This window comes from Ostrinia furnacalis, unplaced genomic scaffold (assembly GCF_004193835.3).
Source record: "Ostrinia furnacalis isolate ACB-3 unplaced genomic scaffold, ASM419383v2 OfSCF6844, whole genome shotgun sequence".
NCBI classification, from domain to species: Eukaryota; Metazoa; Arthropoda; class Insecta; order Lepidoptera; family Crambidae; genus Ostrinia; species Ostrinia furnacalis.
The window spans coordinates 80,928-105,070 of record NW_021137083.1 but is presented as its reverse complement, the minus strand read 5'-3'; the positions used below and the strand labels follow the sequence as shown (position 1 = coordinate 105,070).

The following is a 24,143-nucleotide window of genomic DNA, read 5'->3' as shown; positions in this document are numbered from 1 at the left end:
GTAATCAATGAGACCGCCTATACCGACCGTGATTAAATAATTTCAGGGATTTGATCCGTAAATAAAATTAGGTTAATCGGTTGCAAATGTGTTTATTTAGCGGGATCATTGGTTGGTTATTTTTGTCATACAAATTCGTTGAGCATTTTATAACCGGCTCTGAAACAAAAGAAAAAAATGTTTGTTGAATAAAACGTTGATAATATTAAGATGCCGTGTAAAGCTGCGTTTCGTCGCCTCGGTAAATGAAGCGATTCTATTGGTTCTTTACAAACACATCCCTCGCTACGCACTCTCGCATATCTGGTGGAAACGCACCCTAAAAGATAGATAAAAGTGTAAACTGTAATTTTCCTATCTCGCGTCTCACCTCGGGACCAATATGTATAGCTAGCATCATGTCAAAGTCGTTAGCTCCCACTTGTATCTGTGCGCGGCCGTTCCCGTCAACCGTAACAGTTCTCCCGCGGCACGACGAGCCGTCCTTGTCGCCTGATATCACGTCGCAGTACTGGCCTGCGGGAAGACATGTCTGGAACAAAACGATTAACGATCATAGTTGACAGCCCCAATACGAACTGCCAAAATCTACTTCCCCCTGAAAAATATATCCTCCGTGGTTGAGGGTTCCGGGTGAAGCTCGCTTCCACCTTCGGCCTGATCATCACTTCACCATCAGGTGAGATACATGCCAAGAGCTTCCTCGTTATAAAAAAAATCATAGCAAAAGAAGGCTATGTTTTTCGCCATTTCAACTGACTATTTTTTTAATGCAACTAAAATCTAAAATTTTGTAGTTCAAACTAGCCAGAAAAACAATCAACTATCCCCCTTATTACTTGTTTTGCTTTATGTCAGACAGATAGCATAATCTTGATAGAAAGGTCTCAATTGAAATCTTAATCACCGACTAAAGTGATTGCGATAGAAGTTGAACGTAGATAAAACTGCTTGTTGGTACATTCAACTCTACACTACTCATATTTTGAAGTTCCGTACCTGTAGGCTCTGGTTAAGGTCCCAGCTGTCATTGTTGAAAGCGATAAACGCGTTGCCCCCACGGCAGAATGCGATCTGGTTGCTACCGTTGTCCCACCAGTCGTTGACGCCAGTGCTACCAGCAGCGTTCCTGAATCCCACCATGGCATAGACCTGCCTCCAGCGGTGCTGGCAAACCCAGCCATTGCCGCACGTATTATCCTAGAAACATTTAACAAAGCTGTATTTTTGAACAACTTTAGATAGGTATTCAGATAAGTGCGTAGGTGAGATCACAAATCTGAAAACAATAACAGATATAATCGCAATGCATTTTATCAATTAAGCACTTTAAATTGATCCGATACCATCAAAATAACAATTACATGCTTAAGATTTGACATGAGATTAGTATTCGTTGGGTAGCATAGATAACAATAGGAAAATTACCGAATTGATCGCTGGTGAAATGATATTGCCTTCCCTGTCCATTGGGGGGCCAACTTCGGAATCCCAGAAGTCGAAACTGCTCATGATCTGCGGTTCTCCGTACGGGTGGGCTAGTAGAAAAGCCATGGCTGCCCTGTAGGGTTTTCCCTGTTTGTAAGTTAGGACTCCACCACCGCCTCCGTGCCCTCTCTCATTGTCGTGGTTATCGATGAAGGTAAAGGAGTCGCTATGGGCTAATAACCCCCATTGAGGCCCCCAGGAAGACAGCCATCTCAGCTGGTTATTTCCTCTGAAAGCGTTGCTCAGTTCCATTCCCACTTTGAACTCTGTCACTGCTCCAATGGGAGTGTATTCATCTCGGCTGATAGCTTCGCCTCCGTAGTCGATAACTTCTTGATAAATGTATGGACGTGCATTTTCAGGGAACCCGTGATCTGTGTTCAGATTCTTTAAACGATTGTAGATGATTTCAAGGTCTTGTGGCCACATGTGTTTAGCTGCATCGATTCTGTTGAAACAATTTTTAACATCATGTATAGCCTGACCAGGAACATAAAAACCCTGGCATAGAGGCGCTTCAATTGCATTTGATAGTGCAACACTGGGTACAGTCGTACCTGTATTAAATTAATAGGCTAACTTTATGTATCAGGATTCAGGATTATAGGCTTATTTAATATTTTCATAAATTAACAAAAACGTATTATATTATAGGTAAACTGGTTTAAATAAATTAAATGAAACCATCAATCGAGCAAGTAGGATTTTATTATTATTCATCAATAATCAAATTCTGAACTTGAATATTCAACTACAATGTCTGCTCATGAACGCTTCAAGCTCGGTACTTCTTTCCCAATTCCATAAAATTCAATACTTACAAAGTGACAAAAACTTTAAAATAGGTAGTTGAAACAAACCACAGCTAATTTTCATAGTTGACTGTACTATACGATAAACATGTCAGTCAATTTGACAACCTTTGTCGGAAACATTATTCAATGAAAATATTGTCCGAACCCTTAGTATTTCTCTTCGACAAATACTTTAACACATTGTGAACCACTTTTCTTTCACGACTATAAAAAGATTTTAGCAATTTATTCACAAAATCAATTGCGCACATTTAAAATAAAGTTTGTTTACACTATGACAGCAATAAACTGACATGCAAGGTGACATTATAATGAAGTTTTCAGTTACTGTTGCCATTAAAAGAAATTAGTACCATTAGTTTTCCGCAACATGGCGAGGGTTTTTATGTTCCTGGTCAGGCTATATTAATATTTAAATGGGGACTAATTTATAATTATGTGAAAAGGTAATTTTTTATGCTCACCTAAATCCAGCGACACCATAGTCGATCAGCTCGTTCATAAAGTCTACTATCATGTTGCGCACGTGTTCGTCTGCTTGATTCAAGTCCTTTAAGCCGACCAGCTCACAGTTGCGGACCTGAAAGTTTATGTTATTTAGGAACTTTTCCCAAAAAGTATAGTGAAAAAAAAAAATATTTTGCTTGTGCCTTCTCTTCTGCCAGTCTCTCTAACTAGGCCTTAGTTCACATGCATTTATTCCGCCCAAAAAAGGCTTGTTTTTCTACTCACTCTCCAAGCATTGTTGACGTAATCCATGCCGTCGATGACGCAATGCGGCCAGTTGAAATGCTCGCTCCTGAAGGGCACCGCAGGGTAGTCCCACTCCCTGAAGACGGCTGTGCTGCCGGCCGTGCCTACGTTCTCTGGAGGCTCGCCTGTCATGTGGTTGATTACTGCGTCCACGTAGATTCTGTGGGAGGCAATCTTTATATTTTACTACTTGATTAAAGATTTGAGAGTTGGACCTTCAAAATCAAACTAGTCACAGCGGCCCTGTAGTCGGTATATCTTTACATTTCACGTCTGGACCTTTGATCTTCCGAATTAGTGACCAGTTGATATTATATAGGCTGGTTCCTACCAGGGCTTTTTACATTCATTGCAGTAGGTTCTTGTTATGTGCCAAGATCTAATAAACCTCACCTGACTCCAGCTGCGGACCAACCCAGTGAACTGCCTTTTGTTTCCCTTTATGTTGTGAACAGTTGATACTAAGATACAAAGACCCTAATGGAGTGGCCATTATGGTATTTTGTACGTCCATCCCTTGGCAAGCGTTATTGTAATGTGGAGATAAAACCCAATAAATCTCACCTGACTCCAGCTGTATTGCACCTGCGGACCATATCTGCAAACTGCGTCTCGTCTCCCGAGCGTGTGACCAGCTTATACGACATGGGTTGGTAGCGCTCCCACCAGGGTCGGTTGTAAGTCCATAGAATCACATTCTCATTGGGTGGCGAGATCTGTGCAAGTTTTTTGAAAATAATATTAGTAATTTGTGAAATAGAAATCCTCTTGATCCCTGGTATTAAGCTAAATATGCTTGTATTACAAGTGGGTTCACCACAAAAGTCTAGACCAGTGGTTCCCAAAGTTGTCTGGACTACGACTCATCTAATACAAGTTCCCAAACTCGGGACCCACCTGTAGGTTTAACCGTAACCAATATACCTAAATAAAGGACTCGGTTCGGTAGAATGTTGTGTCGTTTTACAGGCAGGGCCCACTCAATGTTCGCTCGCGATCCATAGTTTGGGAAACCCTGGTCTAGTCTAGACTCTAGGAGGCTGCGGGGTTCGAACCAGTGTTCTTCGGACCTCAAGTCGCGCAGTTCGAGACTTTCAGCGTTTGGCTATTGTCGCATAAAATTTTCAGAGAGAGACCAAACAATACCCAGGTGTTGTAAGAGATCGTGACAGTTCGGTATATTTTGTTGTATCATCGTAATAATCTAATCACATAACTAATTATTTTGATAAATATCATTTGTCCACACTCCAACATTTAATAGTATGCTTCGGGGAATTTCTCATTAATCCCAACTTAATATTATAGGGGAGAGTTCGGTATATTGTACCGCCGGGTAAATTGTACCACCCTCATATTTCGTAAAGTATTTATTGAATGTTTGTAATTGCAACACTCAGCGATACACAACTAAAATCAATTAATATCGGCCATGTGGTTATTGCCGTGACAACAAACACGTGTGTTTTATTTTGAAAAGTATTTTTTCATTGTTTTCAAGTAACTTTTGACAATACATGTTTAGTTTGTAATTTTGTTAAATTTAATCACAGGGTGTTTCTAATATATTATTTAGAAGCGTAAATTAGTGTGGATTACAATTATTTGAAACATTTTTCGGTATTTATAAGCTATATTTTTTACCGATTTTTTAAAAGCACTATCACCTAGTCGGCTAAATTGTACCACATCAAGTTGTATAGAACTTTACCAAAGGATTTCGATTGTTTTTTTTTGTAAATCATATTTTGAAGTTATAATAGCGTAGTTATGTTTGACTTACAATAAATGAAAGCAAAAGACTGGCAAAGTAGATTAGGTACAAGTGTGCGTTACGATAAGTGGAATTAAAAAACTTGTACTCAAAATCGTGATAACGTGTAAAACAATATCGATTGTCTATGTTATTAACTACTGGTCCTTTTCGTTTCCTAATTTGTTAAGAATGTATCGTATAATATTTTGCCATAGTTATTTTATAGGCTTGAAATATATTGAAAACCAATTTAGTAACCCTGTGGTACAAATTATCGAACCGGTTGGCTAAATTGGACCGAAGCTCTGGGCTCGTATTTTGTTGATTTGTGCTAAATATACAACAATCATGTTAATTAATACTTATGAAATAGTAAGTTGAATAATTTACCTTTTATTATATAGCATGGACATTAGCAAAAACAAAAGAAAACTATGTGTAAAATGGGATTGAAAAAAACTGGTCCAAATTAGCGGACTCTCCCTTAAATGCGAAAGTAACTCTGTCTGTCTGTCTTACGCTTTCCCGCTTAAACCTCGCAACCGATTTTGATGACATTTGGCATAGAGATAGTTTGAGTCCCGGGAAAGAACATAGGATAGTTTTTATCCCGGTTTTTGAAACAGGGACGCGCGCGATAAAGTTTTTCTGTGACAGACAAAATTCCACGCGGGCGAAGCCGCGGGCGGAAAGCTAGTAAATCTATAATTAATGTGATATCCTTGATGGATAGCGGATCAGTCTACCAGACTGGCTTGATCAATCATTTAACTACAAAATTATTTTAGCCAGCGTAAAAATTTTCACGACTATCTTGTAAAATCTTCAAGAATAACAGAATATTCGTGGAGTAAATTGATTAGCAATGTTTTCTTGTTTAATATTGGTTTGGTAGCGTATTCGAGATTTTTTGATTCATTCTTTATGTTCTCCTTAGTGATGATTAGTTTAAGGCTGGGTTGCACCATCTAACTTCAACAAACGTCCAAAAATCTGTCAAACTCCATACAAAAAGCACCTTTTATCGTCATAGTTACCGTCAAAGTTAGGTGGTGCAACTCAGCCTGAGTATCTAATGCGTTAACCCTTCAAGTAGCAGCGAATCGAGACAGTAAATACAAATTGTTACCGCGGTCTCATGCGACCACTTAGGGTTTCCAAGAGTAATTTTGTTACCTGAATACCAGCATATCCACTGGGTCCTAAGAACCGCTCGCACTCTGCAGCGATGTCGTCCCACTTCCACTCGAACAGGTGGACGTTCACCGACCTCCCTGGTACATAGTGAGGGTCCTTGTAAGCCGCACTGACAGCGGCCAGCACCACCAGCCCTAGGAGTGTTAGTTTACCCTGGAATTTATTTATTTACAACTTTATTGCACATATAACTAGGTAGAATGTCATTTGGCAGGCCGAATGAAAATTAGAGGAGAAAAATTTGTATCATGCACGAGTCCGAATCCTTCATCAAACTTTAAACAGATACACATGTACGTTCTAATGAATAAATGTACTACTATACTATACTAACCATCGCGCCTATAGCACTCACACTATACTGATACGTTTACGATTTACAATTACATACGAATAAGGGATCCGTTACACAATCTTTTGATAAATACTAAATGTTTTTATCTACATTGATCTGAATCAGATATGTAGGTGGCGTGAAGAATATTTCATTCTGATTGATTTGTTTTACGTCATTGGAGATCTAACATTTAACTTACACTTGTTTAATGCCATCTTGATTATACTACTGCCTGCCTACCTAGACAATATAACATTCCTGACATTGAAATTCTAGCGATATTGGAATCACTTCGCCTCGACTTTTTTGTACTCTCATAGAACTACTTCGCGCCATGAAGCGATTGTGCGATTGAATCTTTCACGATTGTTACTTGGTATAGTATAAATCGATATCCCCTTTGCAGTTTTATTTGCTGTTACTCACCTATCTAAATATAAGATACAACAACGATTGTCTCAGAACATACGATAACCAGATTTCACCTGATAAATGGGTTTGTAGTTGTTCCTGATTTCTATNAGTTTTTTAAAAAAAGAATATTAGGGATTACTAATGTTTGGCCAAAAAACGTTTCCCAAATTATCACATCGCAAACAACGTTTCGCAAACTTTCATTTGGCAAATTTTCATTTGGCAAAACAACTTATTGCAAATGTTTAATTCGCAAATGTCGTTTTTGGCATATTATTGTTTACCAAATTATTGTTTGGCAAAGTATGTTTTGCCAAATGTTTCATTTGGCAAAAATATTTCACGATAAACAATTTACAAAATAATTTGATTGATGCATAGAATTGAATACAAATAACCTTGTAGTTATTATTTTGTTTCGTGGGTAGTTAATATAATTTTTTTTCTATACTAATTTTCATATTTCATTCTTTTTATCGTAATTTCCAAATGATTCATCATCAACAATAAAGGTGATTCTAGCGCTCGGCGGCCGCTGCCGCGGCACGCTTCGCTCGCCTTCGCGCGTTAATGGTCACTGTTCTAACCTAACCTAACCTACTATTTTCTGCAATACCTACTTTCTGCAATCTCTTTGTTTTACATAAAATTCTTGTGAAAACCATGATGTGCCTATGCTTTGATTTGTGGGTAACGGTGGGTAAGTATGTGAAGTGTCAATTTGACGAAACGAATTATTTGGAATATAATATTTGGCAAAATAAAACATTTGCTATATAAAAATTTGCCAAGTAAAATTTGGCCAAATGATAATTTGACCAAATGAATTAGTTGCGAAAAGAGCTGTTGCTAAAAGTTCAATTGGGAAATGACATTTTGGCGATAAGTTGTTTGCGAAGTGAAATTTGGCGAAAAGTAATTTGGCCAAACGGAAGGATACCGAATATTAGTAATTCGTGAAATACTAAGTTAATATGCTTGTGTTTAGGAGTGGGCTCACCACAGTAGTCTAGAGGCTGCGGGGTTCGAACCAGCGTTCTTCGGCTATTGTCGCTTTAAATTTTCAGAGAGTGACCAAACATTACCCAGGTGTTGTAAGAGATCATGGCAGTATATTTAATATACTGCCATGAATAGGCGCAGACCACCGATTTTTAGTTGGCCGATAGTTGTGCCCGATTTTAATTTGTATGAAGAATCCGCCAAATCAAATCGGTGTAATATGCGTACTTCTATACATGCCCATAATGATTAACTGCCCGACTAAATTATCGGCCGACGATAAATCGATGGTTTTCTGCGCCTAGGCTTAGGGTTCCAAGCGTTCGTTACCTGAATACCAGCGTATCCCCTGGGTCCCAGGAACCGCTCGCACTCTGCAGCGATGTCGTCCCACTTCCACTCGAACAGGTGGACATTCACCGACCTCCCTGGTACATAGTGAGGGTCCTTGTAAGCTGCGCTGACGGCAGCCAACACCGCCAGCCCTAGGAGTGTTAGTTTACCCTGGAATTGGTTTATTTACCACTTTATTGCACATATAACTAGGTATAATGTCATTTGGCAGGCCAAATGGAAATTAGAGTAGGAAAATTTGTATCATGTGCATGCACGAGTCCGAATCCTTCCTCAAACTTTAAACAGAGGCACATGTACGTTCATTAATAAATCTACTACTATACTATACTAACCATCGCGCCTATAGCACTCGCACTATGCTGATACGTTTACGTTTTACAATTATATACGAATAAGGGATCAGTTACACAATCTTTTGATAAATACTAAATGTTTTTATCTACATTGATCTGAATCAGATATGTAGGTGGCGTGAAGAATATTTCATGCTGATTTATTTGTTTTACGTCATATTGGAGATCAAACGTTTAACTTACGTTTGTTTAATGCCATCTTGATGATACTACTGCCTCCCCTAGACAAAATAACAGTCCTGACTTGAAAACTTGAAAAAAAAAAATCGCTGCGAAGTGATTTCAGAATCGCCAGATAGAATTCTGGCGATTCTGAAATCACTTCGCATCGATTTTTTTTTTACACTCTCATAGAACTATTTCGCGCCATGAAACGATTGTGCAATTGAATCTTTCGATTGTTACTTGGTATATTACACAATACGATAACCAGATTTCACCTGATAAGGGGCCATCCATAAAGTACGTNGATGGTATTGTTTGTTCACACATACAATGTCACTATTTTGTTGCAATTTCTTACAAAACTTGCGCGCAAAAAGCAAATCTAGTAGGTATGTAAATCATCAAACTTCTAATGCTCGTAACTCAGTTCAGACTGAGTTTAGAGGTATACATGTCATAGTAAGTTTGGTTTATTACACTATTTTGTATCTAAAAAACATGATTTGGTCGATGGCCGCGCGAAAAAAAAAAGACGCCAATTTCCGGCATTGTCTTTTGCCTATGAAAATATATCCCATTAAAACACAATTATTATGATAAATTATTTTATTTCCATAGTATGCGTAATAAATAACTAAAAAGTCCTAAAATTATTATTGATTTCCCATATTTCAGGTAATTTTCCCACGTAAATAACTGAGAACACTGGTCTTTGACGTATTATTTTTTCGAGTGAATGACGTTTGATTTCAATCAATTTCAATATTTTAATGTCGGGAAATAAGTGATTGGTTTATTATTTTGCCTGTGAAATGTGATTCCTTAAATTTTGTTTGTTCGAACAGAACGGTTTTTACACAATTTCATCACACAAGACATGTCGTATTNATGGATGACCCCTAAATGGGTTTGTAGTTGTTCCTGATTTCTATCACCTAATAGGAATTTACCTAAACCTTTGGCATTATAAAAATTATAAAGTAATTTCAATATTTTATACTTACTCAGTTTATTTTTGTTCTGCAGGTTTATTACTCCAGAAAACAAGGGTTTCAAGCTGCTGGAGAAAATGGGCTGGTCAAAGGGCGAGGGCCTCGGCAAGGACAACCAGGGAGACACCGAACCTGTGAGTATCTTGCTTGTTTGTTGCCATTTGTATCTCATCATTATCTTCAGGACCTCAGATCATAGAAGGGAATAGATATGAAACGGGGGCGTGGCGCGTGTCTTCGCGATATGCCCAGAAACGAACATCGCCCACGAGGCCAGGTTAGTCGTTAGTCCATTCTATGATCTGAGCTTCAGGACCCACCTTAAGGTCTGATGATATTATTATAAATGTATGATATAATAGTAGTATTATACATTTCAGTTATTTTCCTTTAGCAGTCATCGGAGGCACAAAGTTTTATAAAATAGTTATAGACTAGTCTTCCTAAAAACAAAAAAAATGTGTACTAAATGTAGGTATCAAAATTTCAAAATGTGTATGTGTAATATGTACTCTAATTTCTGATCATAATTACCTAGTTACTAACTCCTGACAGAAATTAATGGCAAATTCTTCAGCTCAACAATTTCATACCAATTAGTTAGGTGGCATTTCTGCGCTGTCGCTCTTTCATAAAATTGAATGATTTATTGTTTCCTGTAGCTCCTTATCCGTCCATCCTATAAGCATTCTTTACGACTTTAAGTAGCTCATTTCCACTAACTAGTTATACAATACATAAGAAACGCTCTATTATTATTTACTGGATGTACTAGTTAACTAGTGTGGCCGTTATTTTTTTTATTACACATTTATGAATGCAAATGTCGCTTTATGTTTTACTTTATCTGTAACAATAAAGAATTATTTCTCCATAGACGTTATTACATGTTATTTATGTCAGATTGACCCTGAAGCCTCTATTGATTAAAAGTAGACACCAAAGTAACTAGTAATTATGTTAAAAATTTACTCTAAACTGGAGAAATGAATTTTGGCGTGTGCTGCGAGTAGGTATACAAAAAATATTTTAAGGAGTTGCTCGTCATTTTTTCGTACCTTTATCTAAGTTTTATGTATATTTCTCTTAAATACTCTTACCAAACTCTCTAAAAAATTTTAAGTTTGCTTTTTTATCCAAATGAATATACTTCGTCGTAATTACCTACTACATTTTGGTTCCTTTTCCCCCTTTTAATGGTTAAGGTGTCTTATGATTTCGTTTGTCTTTTTTCCTCAAAGTCAAAGCTAATGTTAACATTTTATTTATGGACAATATAAAGTCGTCAATCACTTTGAAGAAACATAATGAATTGTATCTCCATTTGGGCTGGACGTGACTACCTAATTAGTTCACAAGATCGTGTTGTCGTATCGTAAACCCAAAATCGTTGATATATTGAATCGTCAAAAAATGAGTATCTGATTCGCACAAAATAACTGCAGGGGTGTCGAATATATTTGTTATCAATCCTATAGGCAGTTGTGATTGTATCTGGGATTCTGGGCTTGTGTTTTGAATTGGACTTACTAGACTCAATTCAAACCCAAGCATAACCTGTGATTTGCTAAATTTTAATCGTCAGGCAATTCACAGACTTAAATCTACGCTCGACTTTGAATCGACCTCTGAGTATTGATTAGAAGCACGAGCCATAAACGATAGAATAGTCTCTAAAACATTTGAGCACTTTAATAATTTTAAAAAGGAACATTATCTGCGAATTTTATTCCATTATGATTACGATTGACGCGAAAGCGTGTCCAACCTTTCAAGGAAAGTCATCGCTGTACGTACAGGTTTTATTCTCCATTGCGCGGACCCTAAATGTGTTTTTATACTTTTTAGCAATAACAGGCTGTCTGTAGGTCAGGCGGGCGTGGGCCTACCTGGCCATTTAAAACAATTTACCCGTTTTTTATAGCGTCCCGTTTCACATTAGGCCCAGTCGAGTGATGGCATGCCATTAGCTGTTCAGACGGCGACTTTTAGGGCGGTTTTACGTTAGGCGATGCGAGCATTATGTTTAATGCGTCTGGTTCGCTGTCAGTGTTACAACATGCTGTAATGGCACCGTCATGATTTAGGCGGGAGGAATTAACGCGCCACTTATGATATTCAAGACAAATGCTTTACGTTTTGGCCTTAGTTCGACATTGACGATTGGATATTTCATTAAACGAAATGACCCAAATCTAAATAGTAAATACTATCAAGTCGTCATTGTATATCTGCCTACTGCTTGATATAGAAAGATAATGATGTTAGACCAGAAAAATCATGTCAGACCATTAGTTAGATATCCCTAATACTAACTAGTCCGTCACAGTTAGATATATTTGGCGACATGCATGGTTATAGAGTTGTAGTGGTAAGAACGAGAGATGAGAATTATCCCTTCTCAGCTTAGAAGTTCATTTAAATTAATTCACATCCCAACAACATTTCCAATGTCGTGAAACAAAAACTTAACAATGATCGGTCATTCATTTTGTTTTATTAATGCGTTTTTAAAGCAAACAGACGGGCTATTTTGCATGCATGAGTCACACACCTTTGTTTTTCAGGGATTCGGGTATTTGCTGGCCCGCGCTATCAATCATGCCGAGAGCCGGGTTAGGCTCCGCGCTCACTAGGATGGTTGGCCTTCGCGATTTTGAAAACGTATCCTAACTTACTTATTAATTAATGAAAATGGTATACCTACTTTGAAAAGTATGGATAAAAATATTTGGGGGATTGGCTAACACATAGCTTTTTTCTAGTCGCATCGGTATCACAGACAACATAATACTTCTGATAGTCTAGTAACGCTAGTCGAGTTCAAATGCTTTATTATGGGCTTTTCTCAGGGAAAGCGTCACTAAAATCTTAAGCTAAGTAATTTTATTTATTTTAATACCTTCTACCTATAGGTAAATGCCCTGAAAAGAGCATGCCTGCAAGCATGAAATAAAGCATGCCCTACACTACCACTTCAGGACAACATACAAGGTAGTACTGAAAAGAAGTGGTGAAAGGAACTCAGTATTTCAAGCCTAGGACCTAGGAGTACATTTTCATTTATTTGAAAGGGGACATTGTTTAAAATAAAAAAAGCCAAGTTGGTTCAATACTAGGCAATACACCAGCCTTGAGGTTTGACCATGTTTTCAGTGTTTGAACTGAACCTAATTAGACATACGTTTTTGGCTGCCCAGTGAGCGCAGCCCCGTAATAAGAACGTTTGCATTCCCTTCCAGTTTGCGCAAACATCGAATCCGATATGTTCCTGCATTAACTTTGTATTTGCATTAGAAACGTTAACTGATATGTTGTCTTTGGTACATTATTGCCTCATTTCTCCATTTGGATCGATTTTTACTTGTTGTCGTCGGCATAAATAGCCGACTACTTTGTAGAAAGCAGTGCATGTTTGTTGGGATTATGGCTAGCTGTCACAGTCGCTGAGAATATCTAGAACTTGGCTACTTTGTAAACAGTGAGGACAGACTCGATTAATAATACATGCTCACTTAATCTGGACTAGCCTGTTTAGTTTAGTGCTATCTTTACTAAGGAAGTAATTGATATGTACAGCGATGCGAACGAATTATCAAGCTAAACACTATGGCATCTCTTCTACTTGTAATAGAAGTTATTTTGCTACAAACATTTTAAGTCTGATTTGCTCTCTACTGTAATAGATTTTCTCGTTCTCTCTTAACATTTGCATCCACGAATAAAAATCCCGAATAAGAAACATTTTAACAACTGTTTGAGATTATAAAAGTTAAAAATAACGAAAGATCGGGCCATAACATTTTTCTCTCAGTGTTGCCATTGCCATAAAGGCAAATTCGCAGAGGTCCCTAATAATTTGGGAGATACAACACAATGTAAGATTTTATTATCAATGTTGCAGCAATTAAAACACAATTGAGTGTATCGTTAACGAAAATATAAAACTGCTATAAACGAGAACCTTACTTTACTGGCGGCTTGGATGAGTATTTTATTGGGAAAAGTGTCTTTTCGGCATCAGAAAAACTTTTTTTTTACTTAGTAATCACGCCAAATATTTATGCATTTTTCCCAAAGACCCTTTGTACTGTTATGTGCAATAAAACTTTAATTATTAGCCTCTGCCCGCAGATAATGCTTTTCTAAAGTATAAGTATTTTTCTTTCACTGGTACTGGCCGAAATCTTGAAAGTTTTTAAAAGGTGAGTCTGTCTTACTCCCAACGATCTCCCAACAATGTTTCTTTGTAAAATAAAATTGACTTTTATTTCTCAAAGAAATACGCAATTTCACCTCAGGCCTAACCAGTCACAACACAAATAGTTCGCATGATGGCACTGACAGAATCATGAACAGTTTCCCGTTATAGGTTGCGATGTAATTTAGTCATTTATCGTGCGTCCGCGCCCTCGGCCCTGCAACAAACTTGCAAGTGACTATGTTTTGCACTTCATATATTACAGCCCAACCAGCGCGCACGCATGGACATTCCGCTACAGAAATATATTACACAAATAACCATCTTAAATCGATGGAAGAGAATCTATTTTTATTTGGGAAAAGTTATCCTTTGATGTTAATTCGTCAATTGTAAATAAGCTGAATTTGATGGTCAGTTGGATATTGACGGAGTCGAAACGTGGAACATGACAGTATAACTGGTAAAGCAACTGCACGTCACTAAGCGAGCTGTAGAAAAGCAATCCGTAATGGGAACTCACGGCGAAAACCAAACTTAAGGGTAGTCCAAAAATACGGCAAGCTAAATTGCATTGGTGGGTTATAATGATCTGTCGCAAATGATGCAATGAAAAGTGGAGAGTAAACGGGGCTTCGCCACCAAGCCTTGGCAGACGCAATATGTAGACAGACGATGACCGACGACTTCAAGAACGTACTCTTTAGCGCTGCCATTACCTGAAAAGATAAATATTGTCATAAATAAATTATAGTTCAAAGAAACCGCAATATTCGGATCGGACTATACATGCATTAAACTTCATTAACATGATAAACGTTATCGTACGCAATTTGTGCTTAATAATATGAAGCTAATTGATTTTAAATCGTTTTATGCGTCATTTAAAGTTGACGTTTCAAGTTTCAAGACTTGAGAGCGCAATTTTAATAATGAGGATCGTAGTCAGTATGACAAATTGGCTATAAACCTACTTTATGATGCCACGGTACTTCGTTTAGTTGTAAAGTACGTGATTGCGTTTTTTATCATGTTAAAATTGACACTGATGTAACAATTTTAATCTAGCAAAGGGTGATTAATTCTTATAAATACTTCCGTTTCGTGGGAAGCTAGTGATTACCCAGAGCGTATTCTATAATTTTTTTTATTGTTTCATAGATGACATTTTACTTACAATTCGATTTCAATACATACGTATTAATTAGCCTGAAATAGACTAAGCTCATCCTCTATTGTTGTCGATAACTTCGAAATTGTGGAGAATGAAGTGATTTTTTGGGAATTTCCACAATTAATTCTTTTATAAGGTATGTAAATTATGTTTACAGAGAGGTTACAACTGCATACAATAATCATATATCGCTTAAATAACCGACATAATTCAGAAACTCTGATGTCCCCTGCAGGGCCTGGTTTTAAAGACTTATGACAGCTCTGCTCAATTTTGTACAAAAGAATGATGCCGTTGATGCTCCACTGATGCGAATTTTATGGTAATCGGGTCTACGAGATCTTCATCATCAGTGATGTAGTCGGTATAATATAATAATAATTGGATACTGTCTCGAATTTTTATTTTCAGACATATGTTTCCTTACTAACATCAACCATGTCACAAATTCATTTAAGTCCGTAATTTCCAATTAACTAATGAGGCAATTTGCTTAAATTTTTAAATTAAAGCGGAGCTGCCGTTAAAGGAACCTTAGCCATAATTTAAAACTCTTACCGAAATTGTTTCTCAATTTGATTAAATGATATCGGACGGCAAGTAAAGCTACAATGTTGCACCGACGCGGCGAATAATATTCCGCGGACATATGAAAAGTGAGCGCGGACTGAGCAATTTTATTTTGCAAATAAGGACAGCCCACGCTCTCACTGACAATACATTTTTTTGGGAGTCCAGAACCCTAAAAATAAAGTCTTTTTGTTTTTGTCGAAACGTCTCTTGACCGATCGGAAAGGCATAAAAATCAGAACGAAAAGATTGGTTAATAATGTGCATGGTTTACTGTCGACTCACTTATGCGTGACAAGTAAAATTTTGGCCCAGACATAAAACATTGTCGAGTTCAAACAAAGTCACTTTTTTCAAAGCTGTTTTCGCTAACCATGGTTAGACTCTAATTGTTCGCTTCACTGCATTGGTCGTCTGGCATTTAAAAACGTACAAGCTATAAATGAAATCAGTAACATAAACTATCACCTAAACGATTACCTATTCAAACTTCGATTCAACACCTAGCATTTATACCATTAACAGTACCCTCATTTGTTTTAAAGTCAAATTAACATCAGATGTAGAGTTGCTGATCACGATTTCAATAACCATTATCATTTGAAGAGTTATAATTATACAGATCCGCGTCGAAAATTATATACGAGCCGTGAAAATCTATATATATAAAAATGAAACCCGTTTCGCGTTGTCACGGCATCACGTGTGAACGGCTGAACCGATTTCGATAATTCTTTTTTTAAAATGTTTGTGGAAGTCCAAGGATGGTTCTTACGGAAAAAAATATTAAGAAAATCTCTACGCTAAGGCGGTACGAAGTTCGCCGGGTCAGCTAGTATTAAATGTAAACGAATCTCACGGACTGCTGGATGCGCGAGCGCCTGACGCGTGCTAGCGGAGACAGACAAGTCTGGATAAGGCCCGGAGCACAAGAGAAGTACGTTTAAACGTTAAAACTGTGCGTGTGACGTTTAAAGCCAATTTTACCAATCGAATTCATCTTATGCGTACTTCCAGGATTTCATTGGTGGTATGTAAAACAAGAACAGGAACTGGAAACAAAAAAAATGTAGAGAATTTGGTCTTCAAAACGAATCAGCCAAAAACAAGAAGTTCAATATCCTATGATCGAATTTCCTGAATCTCTAACAGCTACAAAAAAATGTTAAGTTTGTTTTCTGCAACTTTACCTATATCCTTACATACATATCCCATCGATATCCCTGATCTATGTCTCAATTTGCTCCCAAAGCCAACATAATTGCGGGTCATAATATACAGCCACAAAAGACATTTTGCCTCTTACATGGCATTCTGACAAAAACCACTGTCCAACCGCAGACAGTATTGTTAAAACGTTACCGTGAGCTCTAAGGCTTACTGCATAATAACGCGGGAACCCTTGCAACATTGTTGCAGGACACGACGAATGTGGCGTATTACAATTATTACAAATCGCCCGTCCACCCACCGCAGTTTAATGTGCTGGTTTGATCGTGACTGAAGACTTAAACCGCCATTCCTACGTGCCCTAATGCTTTAAATGGATTATCTAGATTCTAGATAATGCTAAGCACCCAGTATGGTGGAGCTCTGGGATTTGGTTTTGACGTTACTCGAGGTATTGTTGATCTCACTTTATGACAGTAATAACACTGCACCTCTTAAACATGAGAGTTTAGCTCCCGCATTAAGTATCTTGTACGGCTGATATTCATGATTTTCTTTCTTTATGAAATTTGGTGATTTGAAGATATCACCAACACCAATTATAGCTTTCTTAAATCCGTAAGAGCTGTCTACGGCACATCAGACTATCATTTTAGTTGCAAAATAGCCCCTATCACATAACATAGTACATAAGATGTTACAGTAATAAAGCTGACGTGCCGCCTAAGCAATGCCTTTGCCAATGATCAAAGTCACCAAACACGCGACAAGTTGGCGAGCCGTGCAATAGTTATTTAAGACAACACATATTTATTCCAAAATCACCGCTATTATAGATCCATAAGAAATCACAGTGATTAGATAGAGTTTAGCTGGAGTCTAGCTAAACTCTCAACATTCAGCGTTTTTCAACCTTTTTATGACACGACCCCCCTGGTATGAAAAAATATTTGGCGACCCCCCGACCGTTCGCTTTTTTTTTCAAGCATTTTATAATGTTACAAAGACCGTTGTAGGGACCGAATACTTCAATTCATACAACATGTTTGCATTTGTCAAATAATTAGATTTCGGATATTATAACTTTAATGATCTTTTTTAATGAGGTAGTTTTTACGACCTCTCGCGACCCCCCTATAGAGGCGTCGCGACCCACAGGTTGAAAAACACTGAGCTAGACAACTAACGTCGGCCCCCCACTAGGTGGGGGCGTGTTGGGTCCCGCCGTGTAGGGCGGGACGTCCGCGGAAGGCGCCTTGGTCGTTTCTAGTACCCAAGGCGCCGACCACTATGCGGCAGAGGGAACACCCCAGGTTTTTAGTGGGTTCGAGCCCCACATAACCTGCCGTCCCCCGGCGGTAGGTATGGATAGGCCATTTTCCTGGGTAAAAAAAAAAAGACAACTAACGTGCCGTCTGTACAAAAATGCCTTCGCCAATAACCAAACATGCGACAAGTGGTTCAAAGTGTGGCATGTACAGACAGACGTAAGACATAGCTTGACCTGTCGCCTGCACTAAGCAATGCCTCCGCCAATGACCAAAGTCACCAAACACGCGACAAGTTGGCGAGCCGTGGAATAGGTAATTAAATATTCGAGTGCAGCGTGCAGCCGGCGCGCAATTTGCATTGTGTCTGGCCACATCGGCCTCGGGTAGTGTTGCCATGATGGAGAAGGATGCACGGATAAGTGGGACCTTAGTTTGTTTGTAAAGTCTTTTCGAAGTATGCAGGTGGAGTTCCGCAATAGGATTGACCAAGAGAGAGATCATCAGTATTTATCAGGAAGACCGGAAATGAAAAATATTGATAATTTATCATGAAGAAAAAATATTTGATTGTTATTTAATAATACTGCCCGAATTTTCTGAGATACTTACTTGGCAATTGCCAATGTAATGCTTTCAGCAGTAAAAGCGTCTTAAAGCTCTAATCGAACTAAGCTTAAGCGAATTTCTAATAAAATTTTACTTAGTATGCTCAGTGAAATACTGATATTGAATTAATTAATATCTGCTTCAATCGGGTATTTGACTTGTTTCCTACGGACATTTTATTTAAATGTTTAAACAGAAACCCAATTTGCATTCTGTCTGGCCGTTTAACATCAGCTGCTCGTGGTATTGCCACAGTCGAACCCGGGTGTTGAGCCTTCGATCCATTCGCATCAATGTCTTGTAACACACAACATTACGGCGTAGTAATTATATGTGCGAGTGCAGCGTGCAGCCGGCTTGCATTGTGTCTGGCATCGCCGGCCGGTAGGGTGACCACCCGTGACTGATATTGAGGTACAAAAGGATCTACTAAATCTTTGTTCTTCGTTTCAGCCAAATGACGTCCACTACTGGACAAAAGCCTCCCCCAAAAATTTCCCCAACGACCGGTCCTGCGCGATCTTACATACTAGTAGTTTATCAATTTTTTGTATTATTTCCTGCGATTTAGTAAGCTTGTAGCTCAATTAAAAGTATATTTTATTTACACGGTGCATCTCTCTTCATTGTTGTTTGTCATAAAGCTATCGTCCTCATATGTTAAGCACAAATAATGCACTTACCAATTGCAACTAGGTCAGATCACGTGATTGCCCTTAAAATAATAAACTGCAATTAATGGCAACCCTGGCGCTATGCACATTCGAGCGTCTACTTCATATTAATTAATCGCAGCCTATTTCGCGTCGCTACCCCGCTAGTTGCCACTTGCGACCGCCGCGGTTCAATTATTATGTCAAGTGACAGTTGATACATTTTTCAACAACTATTTTAAAATTGTATTTTTAATGAGGAAGCTTGAGGAAGTAAGTAACGCTGCGTATTTTGCGACATGTGAATTGTCGTGCGATGTGTTGTCAATTAAGGTATAAAAAAACATGATGTCTCTGTACTGATTTCATGCTCCACATGATAAGAAAAACACATGACAAAAAGAAAAGTTTAATATAACAGTTGATCACTGGGTTATACATAAGTTTTCTCAGGTGTTATAATTTTTCAGAAAAGCTTTGAATTGCAGAGGAAGCAGAATAAACATGTTTCAATTTCCTCTGAGAAAATACTCACATTTCGTTGCCTCGAAAATAAGTAAATAAAAACTAGAGAAAAATATTCAAATACTTAGCATACAGAAGCGATCTTGACCCGTTCGCATGCAATAAGGAGGCGGATGCAACAAACTTATGCGCCAGCGAACTAGAAAGTCCCCAGACTTTACTCGGAACCATCTGAATTGCAATCGTGGTGCGTCAATTATGCGATCAGCGTGCTCTGCTACAAAGTATGGCACCTGGCCCACGTATCTCCACCGTTTTACGGATTTATTCATACTAACTAATACTTTGAATTGAAATGTGTGTTTGTTTGGTTGTAAAACGAGAAAACGAAGTTTTGAACTGTCAAAGCGGTTTTATCTCATAGCAAAACTAAGCCATGACTTCTACGCGTTTCATTTCAGCGGGAAAAAATAAGCTTTCAGGGCTACAAAAAATTATGTGTTATTTCAGAGAAGTCATGCCTTGAAATTATTAGTTAATGGTGTATAATAAGTACTCATTGTCACGGCCNTCACGACGATATAAGTTCTCACTTACCGAATCATATTCGTGTAGAGTCGGGGGTATTCATTAGCAAGGCTATAAAGCCCGCGTACCTACGCTAGTGCGTTCGCCTTAACCTTTTATTCGACGGGCGTAAAACCGAAACATTATCATTTCCAATTATCAATTTACTGCCAATGTATTTTAAGTTTTTAAATGCAAACTACTGGTAGGATCTCATTTTGTCGCCTCTTAACACTCCTGAGTGCGAACGCGACCATCGCGCGAGCCTGAAACGGGCTGGTCGTAGGAACGTGCCACTTAGCTGGAAAATTTACGGTTGCCTTTATCGAGTCAATTGCACAGTTAAATATGTAAATACAGAGCGTAAATGGACAATCGCTTCGATTCGGATTTATCTAGTCAGGGTTCAGTATTTCAAGATTGTAATGAAACCCGGTGGGGATTACATTAAACTTATTATCTTAATATGCAGTCCGATGGCTGGATTCCTGACCCCATACACGCACTTATATTGGGGTCAGATTAAAAATATTCCTGGACTCAAGGACAATACGTTAGGCTTACGAACCTCTTTCAGAGCGTTGATCTCTGCCCAATCAAGGCTGTTTTGATCGTGCTCTACCTTTGGTGGTCTATATTTGTATGCAATACACTCCGTCGTCTAGTCTAGTCGGTAGCAACAATGTGTCAATTTACTTCGTGTCTGTATTCAATCAGGTGCAGAACTAGTGAAGTGTGCAGACAGAGACAGCTAATACTTACATTGTCTGTGCGTGTAATGCACGTCTAGTGCTTGTCAGTGCGTGTACTGCAGACAGCACGCGCTGCGATTCGTATGCAGATTCGCTGCTAATGTTACAGACTTGTCCTAACAACCGTTGCTCGCACCCCGATTAGTTGCTCCGGCCGATATATTTACATGTAATTATAACAGTGCCTATGATGAGCAGTTGACATCATTAACCAATAATTTCAAGACAAGTTCTTTTAATAGTTCTCCTTCTGGCTCAGTAGAGTAACACCTGTATCTAGCCCTGAAAACCAAGAAATAAATAAATTGAAATTGAATTGGCAGTCTAATGACGTCATAGTCGTTTTTGCCGGAGAGTCGCGTTTTGACAGCTCATTAAAAGTACCGCTGTCAATTGATCAACATGTCACTATTCTATTTCCTACTGAACCACGACATGGAGTCAGCGAGCTACAATGTTTAGTGTCTGAAGACATGTTTTTGAAAATTCGCATAAGGATTTCTTTATTGTCTGACTGTACCCGTCTCTTTCGCTCATGCAAGTATCTTTAATAAGCAAGAGAGATGGATAGAACATGTCATAATTGTTTTGCAGCGTGAGGCGTCAGACTGCACGCGCGCCACTATTCGTATGCAGATGCGGCGCCGCCGAATGTTCTGTCTTGTCGTATCAGAGGTTGTCCCGTTGTTGATTGTTGTAATATTCCATGTAGTAAAACCTCGATGCGTGGGACGATCTCTGTCTGCATATGTATGAAAGATTGTAACAAGGCATTACTGTCGACGGTTTTATTTTAAAATATTTCTGCTTTACAGAATCAGAAATGCTGCGATTGCTCTTGTACTATTATTACTACTGATTCTTATAAATACATGAAATCGTCTTTACTTGCAAGAACCTAATACCTACTTTTAATTTGTGTTTTATGAATTTCTTGTGTATGTAATTCGTCCATTTGCGATCATCGCATCCGTATATGCTTATTTAAAAGATTTATTTGTTTGTGGTGTATTTGCACGTAAAATACCCATTCGAAACCAGGGCCATCATTAAAGTAAAACGGCGTTCATGACTAATTAACAGCAATAACTTGAAAAGAGCCGTAGTCAACACATCCATCAATAAATTATACATGAAACAGATGAATGTAATTCTAGGGAACAATTCGGGAAAGTTGTCCGTCAAGTAAACGCAGCCGTGTCAATTTGCCGCAATTACGAGTTCCCAGTAGCAGATGGAAACGATGTCAAATTGTTTACAAGCCCGCCAACAATTCTACGTATGCGCTTGCGCCTAGGCATTATGGTTTTTAACGCGGTAAACATCTGGCGCCTGAAGAATGTCTTTCACATTTAAAAGAACTGCGCGAAGGACTTTCCGATTCCTTGTAGGATGCTCTCTTCTAGGGTGTTTCGTTTAAAAAATAAGATGATGAGATAGGTACCTATTTGGCGTTATGCTTTTGTGAAAGAGTATGTTCTAAGATTTTCCGATCACAGGCTACGAAATAAAAATATTTTGTGACAAGCTGAAATCCACGCGGGAGAACCCACTGGCCGCGGCTGATTCAGAAGTCGTTTTTGCATAATTTTTGAAAATTAAGTACTATCAGAAGGACTCCGAAAATTGTTATCCACAAACCGCATTAACACTCTAGACCCAGGAAATTAAAATCAGATTGCAACATTTAAAGTGCTCTTACGTGTACTTTTTACTGCGAAATAATGCTATCTCGTGTGCATATCTCAGTGACATGTCATTTGTATGTCCATTTGATTTATGTGCGAAGGTTTGACGAGCCGAGTGGCTGCTATCTTAATGTTCCATCGGGCAGTAATGTGTGAGGAATTGACCCCTCTTTCCTTTGTTATTATAGTCCGTTTAGGTAAAACAGTAAATAACCACTGCCCTGATGTACGTGGAATTACTTGGATATGCACAGTGGGCGAAGGACAGACTGACTGTAGATAGATGTTTTCGATAGTTGCGCTGTAGATTGTCAAAATAAAATATGGAGATATTCAAAAAATTATTCAATTATTCAAAGATTAGTATACCTAAAGATTGAATTCGCCTAAACTAAACGCTAGTAAATTAGCGCACGCGCTTACGAATTTCAAGTACCTAAAACTGCAATAAAACTTACTTCTTACTAATATTATAAATGCGAAAGTTTGTGTGGATGTCTGGATGTTTGTTACTCTTTCACGTAAAAACTACTGAACGGATTTTGATGAAACTACAGTATTATTGTTTATAACCCAGAATAACATATAGGCTATAATTTATGACGATCTGTGACCAACTAAATTTCACGCGGGTGAAGCCGCGGGCAAAAGCTAGTCCACCATATTTTACTTATTTATTAAATGCCACAGATTTTCCTCAAGTGATCTACCTGTAGCCGTAGGAAAACCTACAACGTGATTCATGTTAATGTTCAAGGAAATGATTTCTACATTTCTAGAAGTCCCGACTTTGTATTCGCGTTTCGTGCTACTGCTATAACTTTTGTCGATACGAATAAAGTATACAAAATATGGTTGCTGGTTGCTCTAGAATTCTCTTCACAGACTACACAATGTCTATTCAAGGCTTCAGTTACCGTCAGATACTAAGGGAGCTGATAACAAAGATATGCTCCATTAAGTGAATAACGTATTCTTGCCGTGTCTAATTTATACTGCGGTCGGTATTTTAAATCTCTATCTAGGGCTCTACTATCAACTCGGACGATTAATGAGATATGCATCGCGTACAAAACGTGTATGGTCATTTACTATGTGAAAAAACTGTCAAGAGTATTGAGCATAATATAATTCAAAATTACCCTTTTATAAAACTACCCAAGTAACATTTTACTCCATTTAAGAGTTCAATAGTCGTTCACATGTACTCCACAAGCTGTGTATGTCAGCTGTATACGAGCTGTATAGCTTGCTATAATGCTTTTATAGAACCAGTTTGGGCACAAATTAGACAGCCTTAAGTTCACTATGGCTGTACATTAGCAGTATAATAGCATTATAATAGCAGTTTAAGTAGTAACATCGTACTTAAGGCTGACTTACGGCACTATATGGGA

General features: G+C 38.2%; 2 protein-coding genes across 6 annotated transcripts in view; one reads left to right on the top strand and one right to left on the bottom strand.

Moving 5' to 3' along the window:
• LOC114362870 (angiogenic factor with G patch and FHA domains 1) overlaps positions 1-24,143 on the top strand; it is a 38,289-nt gene that overhangs the window by 4,639 nt on the left and 9,507 nt on the right. For all 3 annotated transcript variants that reach the window (XM_028318435.1, XM_028318434.1, XM_028318436.1), the window contains one exon: positions 9,664-9,763. In XM_028318435.1, the coding sequence (XP_028174236.1) occupies positions 9,664-9,763 (100 nt within the window). The remainder of the gene's footprint in view (positions 1-9,663; positions 9,764-24,143) is intronic.
• Positions 77-8,471, bottom strand: LOC114362872 (alpha-amylase 2-like). 3 transcript variants are annotated; one of them, XM_028318440.1, is made up of 9 exons: positions 8,452-8,471; positions 8,093-8,266; positions 3,621-3,772; positions 3,036-3,216; positions 2,768-2,883; positions 1,429-1,936; positions 1,000-1,200; positions 371-532; positions 77-159 (listed from the first exon to the last, which is right to left on the bottom strand). In XM_028318440.1, the coding sequence occupies exons 1-9, from the start codon at positions 8,452-8,454 to the stop codon at positions 148-150; spliced, it is 1,509 nt and encodes a 502-aa protein (XP_028174241.1). In that variant the 5' UTR covers positions 8,455-8,471; the 3' UTR covers positions 77-147. The 3 variants fall into 3 exon arrangements, with proteins under 3 accessions (XP_028174241.1, XP_028174239.1, XP_028174238.1); XM_028318438.1 differs by lacking the exon at positions 8,093-8,266 and adding an exon at positions 5,989-6,162 and having other exon boundaries at positions 8,452-8,460; XM_028318437.1 differs by lacking the exons at positions 8,093-8,266; positions 8,452-8,471 and adding exons at positions 5,989-6,162; positions 6,344-6,386.